The sequence below is a fragment of the Muntiacus reevesi genome, chromosome 4 (genome assembly GCF_963930625.1).
Source record: "Muntiacus reevesi chromosome 4, mMunRee1.1, whole genome shotgun sequence".
In the NCBI taxonomy this organism is placed as follows: domain Eukaryota; kingdom Metazoa; phylum Chordata; class Mammalia; order Artiodactyla; family Cervidae; genus Muntiacus; species Muntiacus reevesi.
In genome coordinates this window covers 152,609,292-152,624,359 of record NC_089252.1, presented here as the reverse complement: position 1 = coordinate 152,624,359, position 15,068 = coordinate 152,609,292, and the positions used below count along the sequence as shown (strand labels likewise).

At 35.5% G+C, this 15,068-nt stretch overlaps 1 protein-coding gene across 1 annotated transcript in view; it reads right to left on the bottom strand.

Moving 5' to 3' along the window:
* ADAMTS20 (ADAM metallopeptidase with thrombospondin type 1 motif 20) overlaps positions 1 to 15,068 on the bottom strand; it is a 194,942-nt gene that overhangs the window by 138,063 nt on the left and 41,811 nt on the right. The window contains exon 4 of the mRNA XM_065932168.1: positions 10,543 to 10,802. Coding sequence (XP_065788240.1) covers positions 10,543 to 10,802 — 260 coding nt within the window. The remainder of the gene's footprint in view (positions 1 to 10,542; positions 10,803 to 15,068) is intronic.

The following is a 15,068-nucleotide window of genomic DNA, read 5'->3' as shown; positions in this document are numbered from 1 at the left end:
CCCCAGAGTTCAAAAGTCTGTTCTGTATTTCTGTGTCTCTTTTTCTGTTTTGCATATAGGGTTATCGCCACCATCTATCTAAATTCCGTATATATGTGTTAGTATACTGTAATGTTCTTTATCTTTCTGACTTACTTCACTCTGTATAATGGGCTCCAGTTTCATCCATCTCATTAGAACTGATTCAAATGAATTCTTTTTAACGGCTGAGTAATATTCCATGGTGTATATGTACCACAGCTTCCTTATCCATTCATCTGCTGATGGGCATCTAGGTTGCTTCCATGTCCTGGCTATTATAAACAGTGCTGCGATGAACATTGGGGTGCACGTGTCTCTTTCAGATCTGGATTCCTCAGTGTGTATGCCCAGAAGTGGTATTGCTGGGTCATATGGCAGTTCTATTTCCAGTTTTTTAAGAAATCTCCACACTGTTCTCCATAGTGGCTGTACTAGTTTGCATTCCCACCAACAGTGTAAGAGGGTTCCCTTTTCTCCACACCCTCTCCAGCATTTATTGCTTGTAGACTTTTGGATAGCAGCCATCCTGACTGGCGTGTAATGGTACCTCATTGTGGTTTTGATTTGCATTTCTCTGATGATGAGTGATGTTGAGCATCTTTTCATGTGTTTGTTAGCCATCTGTATGTCTTCTTTGGAGAAATGTCTGTTTAGTTCTTTGGCCCATTTTTTGATTGGGTCGTTTATTTTTCTGGAATTGAGCTTCAGGACTTGCTTGTATATTTTTGAGATTAATCCTTTGTCTGTTTCCTCATTTGTTATTATTTTCTCCCAATCTGAGGGCTGTCTTTTCACCTTACTTATAGTTTCCTTTGTTGTGCAAAAGCTTTTAATTTTCATTAAGTCCCATTTGTTTATTTTTGCTTTTATTTCCAATATTCTGGGAGGTGGGTCATAGAAGATCTTGCTGTGATTTATGTCGGAGAGTGTTTTGCCTATGTTCTCCTCTAGGAGTTTTATAGTTTCTGGTCTTACATTTAGATCTTTAATCCATTTTGAGTTTATTTTTGTGTATGGTGTTAGGAAGTGTTCTAGTTTCATTCTTTTACAAGTGGTTAACCAGTTTTCCCAGCACCACTTGTTAAAGAGATTGTCTTTTTTCCATTGTATATCCTTGCCTCCTTTGTCAAAGATAAGCTGTCCATAGGTTCGTGGATTTATCTCTGGGCTTTCTATTCTGTTCCATTGATCTATATTTCTGTCTTTGTGCCAGTACCATACTGTCTTGATGACTGTGGCTTTGTAGTAGAGTCTGAAGTCAGGCAGGTTGATTCCTCCAGTTCCATTCTTCTTTCTCAAGATTACTTTGGCTATTCGAGGTTTTTTGTATTTCCATACAAATTGTGAAATTATTTGTTCTAATTCTGTGAAAAATACCGTTGGTAGCTTGATAGGGATTGCATTGAATCTATAGATTGCTTTGGGTAGAATAGCCATTTTGACAATATTGATTCTTCCAATCCATGAACACGGTATGTTTCTCCACCTGTTTGTGTCCTCTTTGATTTCTTTCATCAGTGTTTTATAGTTTTCTATGTATAGGTCTTTTGTTTCTTTAGGTAGATATACTCCTAAGTATTTTATTCTTTTTGTTGCAATGGTGAATGGTATTGTTTCCTTAATTTCTCTTTCTGTTTTTTCATTGTTAGTGTATAGGAATGCAAGGGATTTCTGTGTGTTAATTTTATATCCTGCAACTTTACTATATTCATTAATTAGCTCTAGTAATTTTCTGGTAGAGTCTTTAGGGTTTTCTATGTAGAGGATCATGTCATCTGCAAACAGCGAGAGTTTCACTTCTTCTTTTCCTATCTGGATTCCTTTTATGTCTTTTTCTGCTCTGATTGCTGTGGCCAAAACTTCCAACACTATGTTGAATAGTAGTGGTGAGAGTGGGCATCCTTGTCTTGTTCCTGATTTCAGAGGAAATGCTTTCATCTTAACAGAGCCATCACAAGCAAGGAAATCGAAACTGTAATCAGAAATCTTCCAGCAAACAAAAGCCCAGGACCAGATGGCTTCACAGCTGAATTCTACCAAAAATTTAGAGAAGAGCTAACACCTATCTTACTCAAACTCTTCCAGAAAATTGCAGAAGAAGGTAAACTTCCAAACTCATTCTATGAGGCCACCATCACCCTAATTCCAAAACCAGACAAAGATGCCACAAAAAAAGAAAACTACAGGCCAATATCACTGATGAACATAGATGCAAAAATCCTTAACAAAATTCTAGCAAACAGAATCCAACAACATATTAAAAAAATCATACACCATGACCAAGTGGGCTTTATCCCAGGAATGCAAGGATTCTTTAATATCCGCAAATCGATCAACGTAATACACCACATTAACAAATTGAAAGATAAAAAACATATGATTATCTCAATAGATGCAGAGAAAGCCTTTGACAAAATTCAACACTCATTTATGATTAAAACTCTCCAGAAAGCAGGAATAGAAGGAACATACCTCAACATAATAAAGAGCCTCTTGATGAAAGTGAAAGAGCAGAGTGAAAAAGTTGGCTTAAAACTCAACATTCAGAAAACTAAGATCATGGCTCTGGTCCCATTACTTCATGAGAAATAAATGGGGAAACAGTGGAAACAGCATCAGACTTTATTTTGGGGGGCTCCAAAATCATTGCAGATGGTGATTGCAGCCACAAAATTAAAACACGCTTGCTCCTTGGAAGGAAAGTTATGACTAACCTAGATAGCATATTAAAAAGCAGAGACATTACTTTACCAACAGAGGTCCGTCTAGTCAAGGCTATGGTTTTCCAGTGGTCATGAATGGATGTGAGAGTTGGACTGTGAAGAAAGCTGAGCACTGAAGAACTGATGCTTTTGAACTGTGGTGTTGGAGAAGACTCTTGAGAGTCCCTTGGACTGCAAGGAGATCCAACCAGTCCATCCTAAAGGAGATCAGTCCTGGGATGTTCATTGGAAGGACTGATGCTAAAGCTGAAACTCCAATACTTTGGCCACCTCATGCGTAGAGCTGACTCATTGGAAAAGACCCTGATGCTGGGAGGGATTGGGGGCAGGAGGAGAAGGGGACAACAGAGGATGAGATGGTTGGATGGCATCACTGACACAATGGACATGGATTTGGGTGGACTCCGGGAGTTGGTGATGGACGAGGAGGCCTGGCGTGCTGTGATTCATGGGGTCACAGAGTCGGACATGACTGAGCGACTGAACTGAACTGGGTCACAGTGATCAATGACAGCTATTTTTACTACATTCAGAAGAAAAGGCATATGCTATATATAATGTTTATCCTAGTTCATGTGTTTCAAATTAGTTATCATAGAATGGCAAATTGAAAGCAAAGGATCCAAAAGCTTCACAGTTTTATCTCTTTCAAAATTTATTAAATATCTACTGGCTTACCTAATACCATTAAAAATTCGGTCTTCCAGGGGTAAAAGACACAGATGGTTCAACTTAAATAATTATTCATATATACCTCCCAAAAAATCCTCAGGATGGTATTTTGTTTTTACACTAAAATGCCATGTTTTTATATACACTACCATGTGTAAAACAGATGAGCTAGTGGGAAGAGGCTTTGTAGCATACAGTTCAGCTCAGTGCTCTGTGACAACCTAGAGGAGTGGGACGGCGGGGGTTGGGAGGGAGGCTGAAGAGGGAGGGGATATACGTATACAGATAGTTGGTTCGCACTGTTGCATAACAGAAACTTACCCAACAGTGTAAAGCAAGTACACTCCAATAAAAATTAATTAATTAAAATTAAATGGCACATCTCTTCAAGGTCATTTTGCTTATTTAATTGTAGACACTTACTTCTTGCTGTTTTATGCACTGACGTTTATAATCTATGTGCTCACACTCCATACATATATATATTTTACAGTATTTGGATATTTAGAGGTACTTTTATTTAATAACTGTTCAATTAAGCTGAATGGTGAATCAAGCAGGTAAATGATCAGAAGGCCTACTTGTTATTTCAGAAGCCTTTCTAATTATCATGACAACATGCTTCTCTTATCCCTAAAACTGCCACCCCATAATAGGCCACCGTAATGATAGGGTATCATGTTTGCAACTTCCTCATAAATACATAACTAGAAATAATATTTATTGAATATTTACTGTGTATCAGATGTGATCTAAGTTTTAAATGTATTAATTCATTTAATAATTCTCACAAAAAATTTCATGAGCTGGAAACTATTTTGTGTCCATTTTACGTATAAGAAAATCAAGGTACAGAGAAATTCATAACACACTCAAGGTTAGGTAGCTGGAAGCAACAGTGTGATTTCCACCCGAGGCAGTCTAGCTTCAGCTCTGACTACTTTTGTCTGATCTTATGAAATTTCAGCACTCTATCCTAAGTACTTCCTAAATAGCTCTTGGCACAGAAGTTATTTCAGACCCGGATGTGATTCATGCCCTACCCCGAGACACTATCCTGCTACAGTCACGTGACCACGGCCTCAGAAGTCCTACACTGACAGCAGACCTAGAATTCAGTTCTGGCTCTTACTAGTTACAAGCCAGTTGGCCAGCTCTGGAAATAGATTTGTCTACTTTTTGTCTCTATACCCCCCACCACACTGAACACCAAAAACCCTTGGTCACAATGCCCTGGTGTATTGGATTAGTATTCACCAGAAGCTGTTGAGAAAAGGGTGTGAGAACATTTGTTTTAAAGAAAAAAATTGAAACTTCCCTGCTGGCCCAGTGGTTAAGACTCTGAGCTCCCAATGCAGGGGCCCCAGGTTCGATCCCTGGTCAGGGAATTAGATCCCACATGCTGCAACTAAGACCTGGTACAGCCAAATAAATGAATAAATATTTTTTTTTAAATAAAGAAAAAAATTATTCCACAGTTGGAGAAAAGTTGAGTAAAAAGATATCTTCATGGAGTCTTGACTAGGCTAATATACATACATAAATATTAAATCTACAAGAGAGGTATTTATTATATGCAGCGTCTCACTCAACTGCCTGGCCAAATTCTCTTTTCCCCTCCATGAACAAGCTTCAGGACTAGTATCCCACCCCACAGACTATACTGAAGAAAACACTAGATCAGATTTCTAAGGTATCTTTTCTGTTCTATAAAACCATGTAATATTACTATATATAACTGTAATCACTCCATTTTAGAGTGTTATGCATTAGAACTTTTATTGATCCAATTAAAATGTGTTCAATCTTTTATTCTGTGTTTTTTTCCCCGGCATATAGAATTCATATTGCTTTGCAGGCCTCATAAAATAGTAAACATTGCTTTATAGATTGCAAAAGGAAAATAAATGCTATAAATTGCTTAAATATTTTAAAGAAAATCTCAGGCAACATACAGTTCGTGCAAAGCATGAAGCAAATTATATCTCTATTAACTGACCAACTATTTTGAAACAGAGCTTCAGCAAATGTTCATATATAGCATGTTTACAGACCATGGTTTTTTGAAAGCCATTTAAGAAAACTAAGACAATTGACATGTATCAGTGTATTAGTTTCAGGCATACAATGATTTGATATGTGTGTGTGTGTGTGTGTGTGTGTGTGTGTGTGTGTGTATGTATTGCAAATGACCACTAAAATAAGTTTAGTTAACATCCATCACCATATATAGTTGTAGTTTTTTTTTCTAATAAGGACTTTTTAAATCAATCTCTTAGCAACTTTCGAATACAAAACACAGCATTGCTAACTACAGTCACCACGCTGTACATTGCATCCCCAGGAGTAATTTATCTTATAACTGGATATTTGTACCTTCTGATCACCTTCACCTTTGAAATTATCTATAAAAAAACTGATTTTAACAAAGTGAACAGATTTTTTTACAAAGATCCTTGCTCGTCAGAAAGATATTATTGTTTTTAAGTTAGAAAATGACATTCCACATATGTCCAAAGAAAATATATGCAAAGAATGAAGAACTGGTAGAGCACTGAGTTGAAGGAAAAGGTAACATAAAATGGTTGAACGTGATATACAAAAGCAAATCATTAGTTTTTATTCTAATGTGGTTGAAAATTTTCCCCATCCTAAATAACATCAGTAAAGACAACTCAAAGAATTGAAAGCAATGATATTAAGTAAGTGTAATGTAGGTGAAACTTTCTAGTTGATAAATGCCTCTAATAGCAACTGCGTTTTTAAAAATAGGGCTAATGCCTGACAAATGATGCTCTTGAAATTTACATTATTAAATCTGTAACAAGGTGAATATTATCACATCAAACTTTGTAAACAAAAGGAGTGTGGAGGCTTCTGACAATATTTCCAAGGTTTATTAAACAGTAAGTCATTGCATATCAAAATAAATCTGTTGAGAAAAGTAATTTTCCTAATTTAAATACATGTTAATAGTTTAATAATGAATTTAAAACGACATTTTAACCTGATAATATCACCCAAATTCTCTAAGGAAAAATTTTAGAGTAGTGAAAAACTGAACATCTCTGTTCATTTAACACATACTTGTTTCATTAGGTACACTATACACACAAATGTGCTTTTCCCAGCTAATTTTAATGTTATTTCTAGAAACTCTTTGAATGGAGATCACTAAGCTATTTTTACAACATGAGTAAAACGCTCTAAAAGGTGAATTAAATCACACATTATCTCTATATCCACTGCAGTCAGATATTGTTAAACTGTTGAAAGAAAAGGAAAAGTTTGAGAAGACAGCAGAATTGTTTACTTTGTATGGGATGAGTAAAGCTAGATAATCCCCTCTCTAACGTATGTATACAATCCATCAGCTCAACGCTGAAAGCATTCAGCCATCTCCCCCACTATATCTGGAGCTCAACACAAAATCTCTTTCATCACTTTGAACTTTTCTTTAAATGACTCTCAATCATATTCCAGGTCTAAATCACATGTTCTCATCTTTTTCCTAAATTACTATGACCAAAAAATATTAGCAATACGCCAAGTGTGTCTGAATAAGTACAGTTAATGTCTCTTTAAAAATTAGGACACACACAAAACTTGAATGGCTTCTTCTTCAACTGGCAACATTTGGGGACAGTTTTGGGGAGACAGCATTCCTCTTACTTCTTTAGAGCAATCTGGAAATGGACTTCACAAGTGCAGATAAAACAAGCTGGATTATATTTGACGAGTCTCCATGTAGTGTGACCAACTGTCCCTGTCTGCTCAGCACTCAGGGATTTCCAGGGATAAAGACTTTTAATACTAAAACTAAGAAACTCCCAAGCAAAACAAGTCTGTTGACTCTTTCTCCAAGTTTCTTTTTACCTTTAATATGGTTTACATCTACAAACATAGCTATAACCACTATTGTTATCTAATAAAATAACAATGCATGTCCAAAATCATAAAGTCTGCTGACTTTCCTATATTCTTATTTAAACATTTAATGAAAGAAAAAAGGAATAGAGAAAACAAAAAACCCAGGTAATCTGAAGTCATCCGAAATCAGACCTCTGAAGAGGAAAGAAAGCATGTACAAAACCAAAACTACCTCAAAAGGGAGATTTATCCTCCTAAATTTTTCCTCCTATAGTCCATGGGGTTGCAAAAGAGTCGGACATGACTTCGTAACTAAACAACAACATCTATATTTGGAATATCCCCCCATTCCTCAACTGTGGCAGTATTTCCCTGTGAAAGAAAGCTAAACACAAGCTAACTGACAGAATCTACGAACATTTCATCTTAACTGAAACGGGCTCTCCTAATGGGATTAAACACCGAGGGAATGGTACGTGCATGCATTCGTCTTCGGTTTCAAGCAATCTCAGACCAGATTTACCTTCCATGATGTCAGGAGGTTGACTTTGTCACTGATGAATTCTGATTTTAAAGCCCCCATGGACAACTTCACAAGGTACATCACAGTATCTTTTATTGATACTGTGATTATAATGATTTTTATCATAAAATACATATGACAAAACTTTTCTGAGGATGGCACCATCCCCAAAACTGTAAGTAACTATTCAAAAATTACTCTTGTGTTCCTTTACCTCTTAGAGTCAGTATTTCCAAAGCACTGATATGGGAGTGGTCACTTAACATCAAAACCTGTTGTACTTATAAAATCTAATATTTTTCTTCAGTATCTCTATCACCTTCCCAGTTTTCTTAATGAATATCTTCTTCAACCATATAAAATTTCCAAGTTTAACCCACACTATTCCATATAAATGATATAGTTTCTTATAAATCAATCAGCATCCTTCATGTCAATGTTCTCACTAGAATCCCTTCACAATGAACATGCGACACCAGTATCTAAATAATTACACATCTAGATAATTATACAGCTAGATAGTTACTTCACATTCAGAGGTTAAAAGGTAATCAACATAAATCTGTATGTAGAGCTGTGTTGTCACTTTAAAAATTCAATTCAAGTAAATAAAACACATCTACACTGCACAAATTTCAAAAAAATCATTTTAGATGATACCTGTTTGTTGCCCATCATAACGTCACTTATTCTGAAAAAAGCATTACCTTAATCATTTATTTACTTATTCTTTTACTAACTATTGAGTGCTCATTTCATATCAGATACTTTGTTTAGGCAGCAGAAGCAATGTATTCCTAGCACTTATAAGAGTTTAAAATAAAATGCTATATGTAAGGAAAATAACAAGGTCTTAGGGTCTTTCCATTCACAATGAAGTTGATGGGAGAGTTCTTGCTAAGTGAAATTTATAATAGATGTGTCCTGGTCCCATCTTTTCAGCCAAGCAGACATGAATTCCCTCCCTGTGAATATAACATATGATCCAATACCCTGAATGTGTATAAACAGAGGAAACTATAAATTTCATCAGCTAAACCAAGATACTCCTGAGCATGAAAGAGCTGCTTTTAGCAATTACTTCAAAAGAACAGGACTTAATCCAGGAAAGTCGCAGACAGTAGGTATATGTGTGTATATATTTGTGTGTGTGTGTGTTAGTCGCTCAGTTGTGTCCAACTCTTTGTGACCCCATGGATTGTAGCCCACCAGGCTCCTCTGTCCATGGAATTCTCCAGGCAAGAATACCGGAGTGGGTAGCCATTCCCTTCTCCAGGGGATCTTCTCCAAGAGATCCTTCCCACCCAGAAATCAAACCTGGGTCTCCTGCATGGAGGCAGATTCTTCACCACCTGAGCCACCAGGGAAGCCCATACATGTGTACATGTGTGCCTATGTCCGTTTATGTATATAGAGAGCTACCACTAACACAGAACTGGTGTTCTTCACTGGCACTGGAAATCTGTTCATATGCCACCACCACTGCTCAACAGAGACGTTAACATCAGATCAAAAGTTCTTACAGCTACTGTGATCTGATTCTTCATTGCTGTTGTTCAGTCACTAAATGACTGACTGACTCTGCCTGACTCTTGTGTCTGACTCTAAGACCCCACGGACTCGAGCACGCCAGGCTTCCCTGTCCTTCACTATCTCCCTGAGTTTGCTCAAACTCATGACCGTTGAGTCTATGATGCCATCCAACCATCTCATCTTCTATCACTCCCTTTTCCTCTGGCCCTCAATCTTTCTCAGCATCAGGGTCTTTTCCAACAAGTTGGCTCTTCACATCAGGTGGCCAAAGTACTGGGGCTTCAGCTTCAGCATGTCCTTCCAATGAATATTCAGGGTTAATTTCCTTTAGGATGGACGGGTTTCATCCCCTTGCTATCCAAGGGACTCTCTAGAGTCTTCTCCAGCACCACAGTTTGAAAGCATCAATTCTTCAGCACTCAGCCTACTTTACAGTCCAACTCTCACATTCATACATGACTACTGGAAAACCATAGCTATGACTTTATGGACTTTCGTTAGCAAACTGATGTCTCTGCTTTTTAATACACTGTCTAAGTCTGTCATCTTAGACAGACTTATGTCATCTGTCATTTTCTTCTAAGAAGCAAATGTCTTTTAATTTCAAGGCTGCAGTCACAATCCAGTGATTTTGGAGTTCAAGAAAATAAAATCTGCCACTGTTTCCATTTTCCCCTACTATTTGCCATGAAGTGATGGGATCGAATGCCACGATCTCAAGATTCTGTGGTCTTACATCCCAAGTTTGTTAAAGCAGCTCTATTAATAATAAAGTTCCTTTTATTACCATAAATACTTTTATAACTTAAAAGATGTGTCCCAATTTGATTTGGTGAATGCAGTAGTAGTAAAATTAGTATCCCCTTCATCTATACAGAAACAAGATTAAAAAATTCAGATTCAAAGGGCAAAAGATCAGTTCTGTCACTAGGGGGCAGAAGTCATTCACATGATGAAGTCAAGATTGGAGCACTTTCTCTAAGTGGTTTGTTCAAAAGGTTTTTAGATTTTTTTAAAAGTTGTCCAAGTAACAGAATGGAATACTTGCTATAAACAGCTATTTAAATTTCATTAAGATATTTTGGCTTAAATATAAACAATTTGCTTACATCTAAAGTTTGGGGAAATTGTCAATATATGTGAAAAAAATATTATGTAAAACATTTTAGAAAATACAAAGGACCCGTTAGGTTTACTTACAATTGACATCAGAGTTAGTACGTAGTGCTGCAAGTTCTGTCCATGATGATGAACCATTTTAGAGTCAGCTGTAACCATAACTTCCACGTATCTTGGATATGATAAAAAACGTTTTTTCCTGGAATGCAACTGACTTCTTTCATCTTCCAAAGATATATTTTTTGAAGTGTATCCTAAAACTCTTTCATCCTTTATATTGAGATTTTCATTCATGTTGCTGTAGTTATGAAAGGGTAAAATGGTTTTCTTTATTTCACTTTCTGGTGGGGAAAGAATATAATAATGTAGAGTCATTAAATTGGATGTGACTCAAAATACTGCACAGACTAGAAGGGCCAAAAATATTTAATACTTTTACATCTGCTTGCAATGTGAAATATAAGGACAAAAAATTTATTTTAAAGTCTTATACTGCATTACCATAAGCATTACTATTACTCATAGTAATATAATCCTCACATTTTCATAGATTGCACTAACAAAACCATATATAAGTCTTACTTTAACAGCTATGACTATTCAAAATGTGTATTAATCCCTGGGGAGAAAATAAAAACAAATAAAGGAGAACTTAGGCTTTTTTCAGTAGGTAAATTGGGTCCTCAAGCCACTGACTGCATCTAATCTCATTACAGAGAAATTATATTTTATAGGATAAAGCTTCATAAAGTACAGAAAACAAATATATTTTTTGTTATGCAATATCTAAAGAGCAGCAAAAGAAAATGAATCCATATAACAATAGATGGCATTCAAACCCAGAAATTCAAATGTTGATGTAAATTTTGTAATACTTGATTATATAAAATACCTGATTACTTTGACTATGTTTGTTTATATATAAATACAGCATTAAAATTGCTAAAACATTAGGGATTATTACGGCAACCACTTTAAGTCCTTCTATAAAAGTCACTTCTAAATTCACGATATTTGTGCTAATGGGAAAAACTTCATAGGCAGCTTGAGTGTTTTATTTCCTTCTTCAATTTATTCCTCTACTCTCTTTCTTATTTTTCTCTGCTAATTTTTCTGATAATTGTTTGGTGAAAGTATTTAGAACAGCAAAGTGGATCAAAGAAAACAGGTAAGAAGAAATAAAAGGTTCTGGATAGTTCATAAGTCAAATCATCAATACTACAACAATCAAGATTTAGCTGTATTACAAAGATTAGACAGAATATAAACCTGTATTACAAAAATAATTCATTTCCTTTAAAATTAGTAGCAACTCAATGGTTGTAAAAAATGAAACTAAAGTCCTTGAACAATGTTTCTACAGATGAACTGCTTCTCCTAATTTCTAAAACTATCCTGCCTTTTAATGTTACTACACTGTTAAGTTTTAAAATATAGTTCAATGGGAGACTATGGGCATCTGGCGAACTGAATATAGATTCCTAACACTTTGTCCTGCCATATTTTTCCTAAGGTGAGTCAGCCACCAAAATGTGCTGCGCTGTGCTAAGTCACTTCAGTCATGTCTGCAAGGCTCCTCTGCCTATGGGATTCTCCAGGCAAGAATACTACAGTGGATTGCCATGACCTTCTCCAGGAGATCCTCCCAACCCAGGGACTGAAACTGCTCACTTACGTCTCCTGCATTGGCAGGCAGGTTCTTTACCACTGGTGCCACCTGAGAAGCCCACCCACCAAAATATTCATGACTAATTATTTGACTCTGGAGAAGATCCTAGATATATCTGACGCATACAAATCCCAGAGTTATCAGGAAAAAGGTAAATATGCATGTTTTAATTATTTGTTCACTCATTTCATTCATTCAAAATAAACTTTCATTGCTTACATGCTCAATGTCAGCAAATATCAGAAATCAAGTAGCAAATAGCATCTAATAAAGTTTATACTCTAGTGGGAAGAGTAAAAAAAATGAACATATCGAAGGACCTAAAGTTATCTCAAATTAATCCTTAAATAACAATTCAATCAAAAGATTTTAAAAAGTGACTCTACCTTAACAAAATGGCTAAAACTTAAAAGACTGATAATACCAAGTATTGTTTCAGCCACTTCAGAATACTATCTGGCAATTTTTAAATTACACATATACCTATCCTATGACCCTGCAATTACAATCCTGATACCTAAAAGAAGGAAAACATATGTCCAGAAAACACTTGCATAAGAATGTCCATAGCATGACCTGCATAAATACCAATGGAATAAAGAACCAAGAAAGAAACCCTTACGTATATGGTCAAATGATGTTTGACAAGTGTGCTAAGGACAGCCCATGAAGAATGAATAGGTTCTGCAACAAATGGTGTTGGGACAACTAGATATGCCCATACAAAAGAGTGAAATTGGACTTCGTCTTACATCATATATAAAAGTTAACTCAAAATGGATTAAGATCTAAAACTTTAAGATTAAGTTTAGATTAAGATCTAAAAATTAAGATCTAAAACAAAGATTTAAAACTTTGAAACTCCTAAAAGAAAACAGAGGAAAAGCTCCATGACAGAGGGTTTGACAATGATTATTTGGATATGACACCAAAGTACAGGCAATAAATGCAAAAAAAAACCAGACAAATGTAACTGCAAACTTAAAAATGTATGTGCATTAAAGAGTGAAATGCAATGGGAGAAAATACTTGCAAATCATATCTGATGAGGAGCTAAGAAGGTAAAACCCACTACATATACATATGTACACATATACAAATATATATGTATATATTCGTATAACTCAATAAGGGCTTCCCTGATAGCTCAATTGGTAAAAAATCCACCTGTACTGCAGGAGACCCCAGTTTGATTCCTGGGCTAGAAAGATCCCCTGGAGAAGGAATAGGCTACCCATGGGGCTTCCCTTGTGATTCAGCTGGTAAAGAATCCACCTGCAATTTCAGGAGACCTGAGTTTGATCCCTGGCTTGGGAAGATTCCCTGGAGAAGAAACGACTACCCATTCCAGTATTCTGATCCATGGGGTCACAAAGAGTCAGACAAGACTAAGTGACTTTCACTTTGATGACAATAAAAATAACCTGATTTTTTAAGTGGGAAAAGGACTTGAATAGACCTTTTACCAAAGGTAAAAAAAATGGAAACAGCATATAAACAGATGGTCAATGTTACTTATCATTAGAGATATGCAAATCAAAACTACAATGATATATCTTTTCAAATCCATTAGGATGGCTAGTATTAAAAAGAACAGAATATAATAAGTGTTGATGAGGATGTGGAGAAATTCTTCATGAACTGATGGTAGGATTATAAAACGGGGTGCAACCACTATGGGAAATAGTATAAAAGCACCTCAAAATCTACATACAGAACTACCATATGATCCAGCAATTCTATGTCTCAGTATATATCCAAAAGAATTAAAAGCAGAGTCTTGAGGTAATATTTGCCCACTCATGTTCACTGCAGCATTATTTACAATAACCAAAAGGTGGAAGCAACTCAAATATCTGTTGATAGATAAACAGATAAATGAAACATGGTATATGTATAAAATGGATTATTCATCTTTAAAAAAAGAAACTGTTACATGCTCTGGTATGAATGAATCTCGAGGATAGTATGATAACTAACTATGAGCCAGCCACAAAAGTATAAATCCTATTTGATTCTCCTTATTAGCTATCTAAAACCGTCAAAAATCATAGAAACAAAATTGAATGGCTGGTTACCACGGCTTGTCAATATCTCTACTAAGATAGTCCCAAAGTTCTGTCTAGCCTGGGTGCTACAAAATTAAACATCTCACTGGTTAATAGTAACCTAAATAAGAACACAATCAAGGAAGTACTGTGGCTTGAAGGAGTCAGATTGATAGTAAGTTAGAATAGGTGACTCTGTGTAGGCTGAAATAATGAAAGAAAGAAAGATTAATTCCAAACTGGAATGAAAACATTGGATAAACAATATACACAGTAAAAAAAAAAAAAAAAAAAGAAGAAGAAAAAAAAGAATCCCTAGAATAATATACAAATTCAAATTTAAAGTTCAATTCTGGAGTAATTGTTTAAAAAAGGGAAAAAAAACACTAAGAAGATATTATAAACAACTTGATGCAAACAAATTAAGAAATGTTGTCTAGGACATTTCTGAAGAAAACACAACTTACCAAAACTGACCCATGAAGAATTAGAAAATCTAACAGCCACAAAACTTAAAAAACTTGAACTCTAATCAATTCTTCCCCAAAAACCCAGTCTCAAAGTGCTTCACCAGCAAACATGCCTAAGCATTTAAAGAAGAAATAGCACTACTTTCTCAAAACTTTTCTAAGAACTTTAAAAAAGGAAAAGATCTCAAAAATGTTTCATCTGTCTTTTAAATGATGATATATCAGAATATATTCATAATCTTGGTTTTTGTTTGAGAAAGGACTTTAGGACACAAAAAATACTAACCAAAAAGACTATTCATCTGAGTAAACTAAGACTTCGAACTGTGTTCACCAAACAAAATTATTATGGGAAAAGGAAGAGGTATCTGGAATAAATACAAACAAAGGACTTATATACAGATTATATCATTAACCACT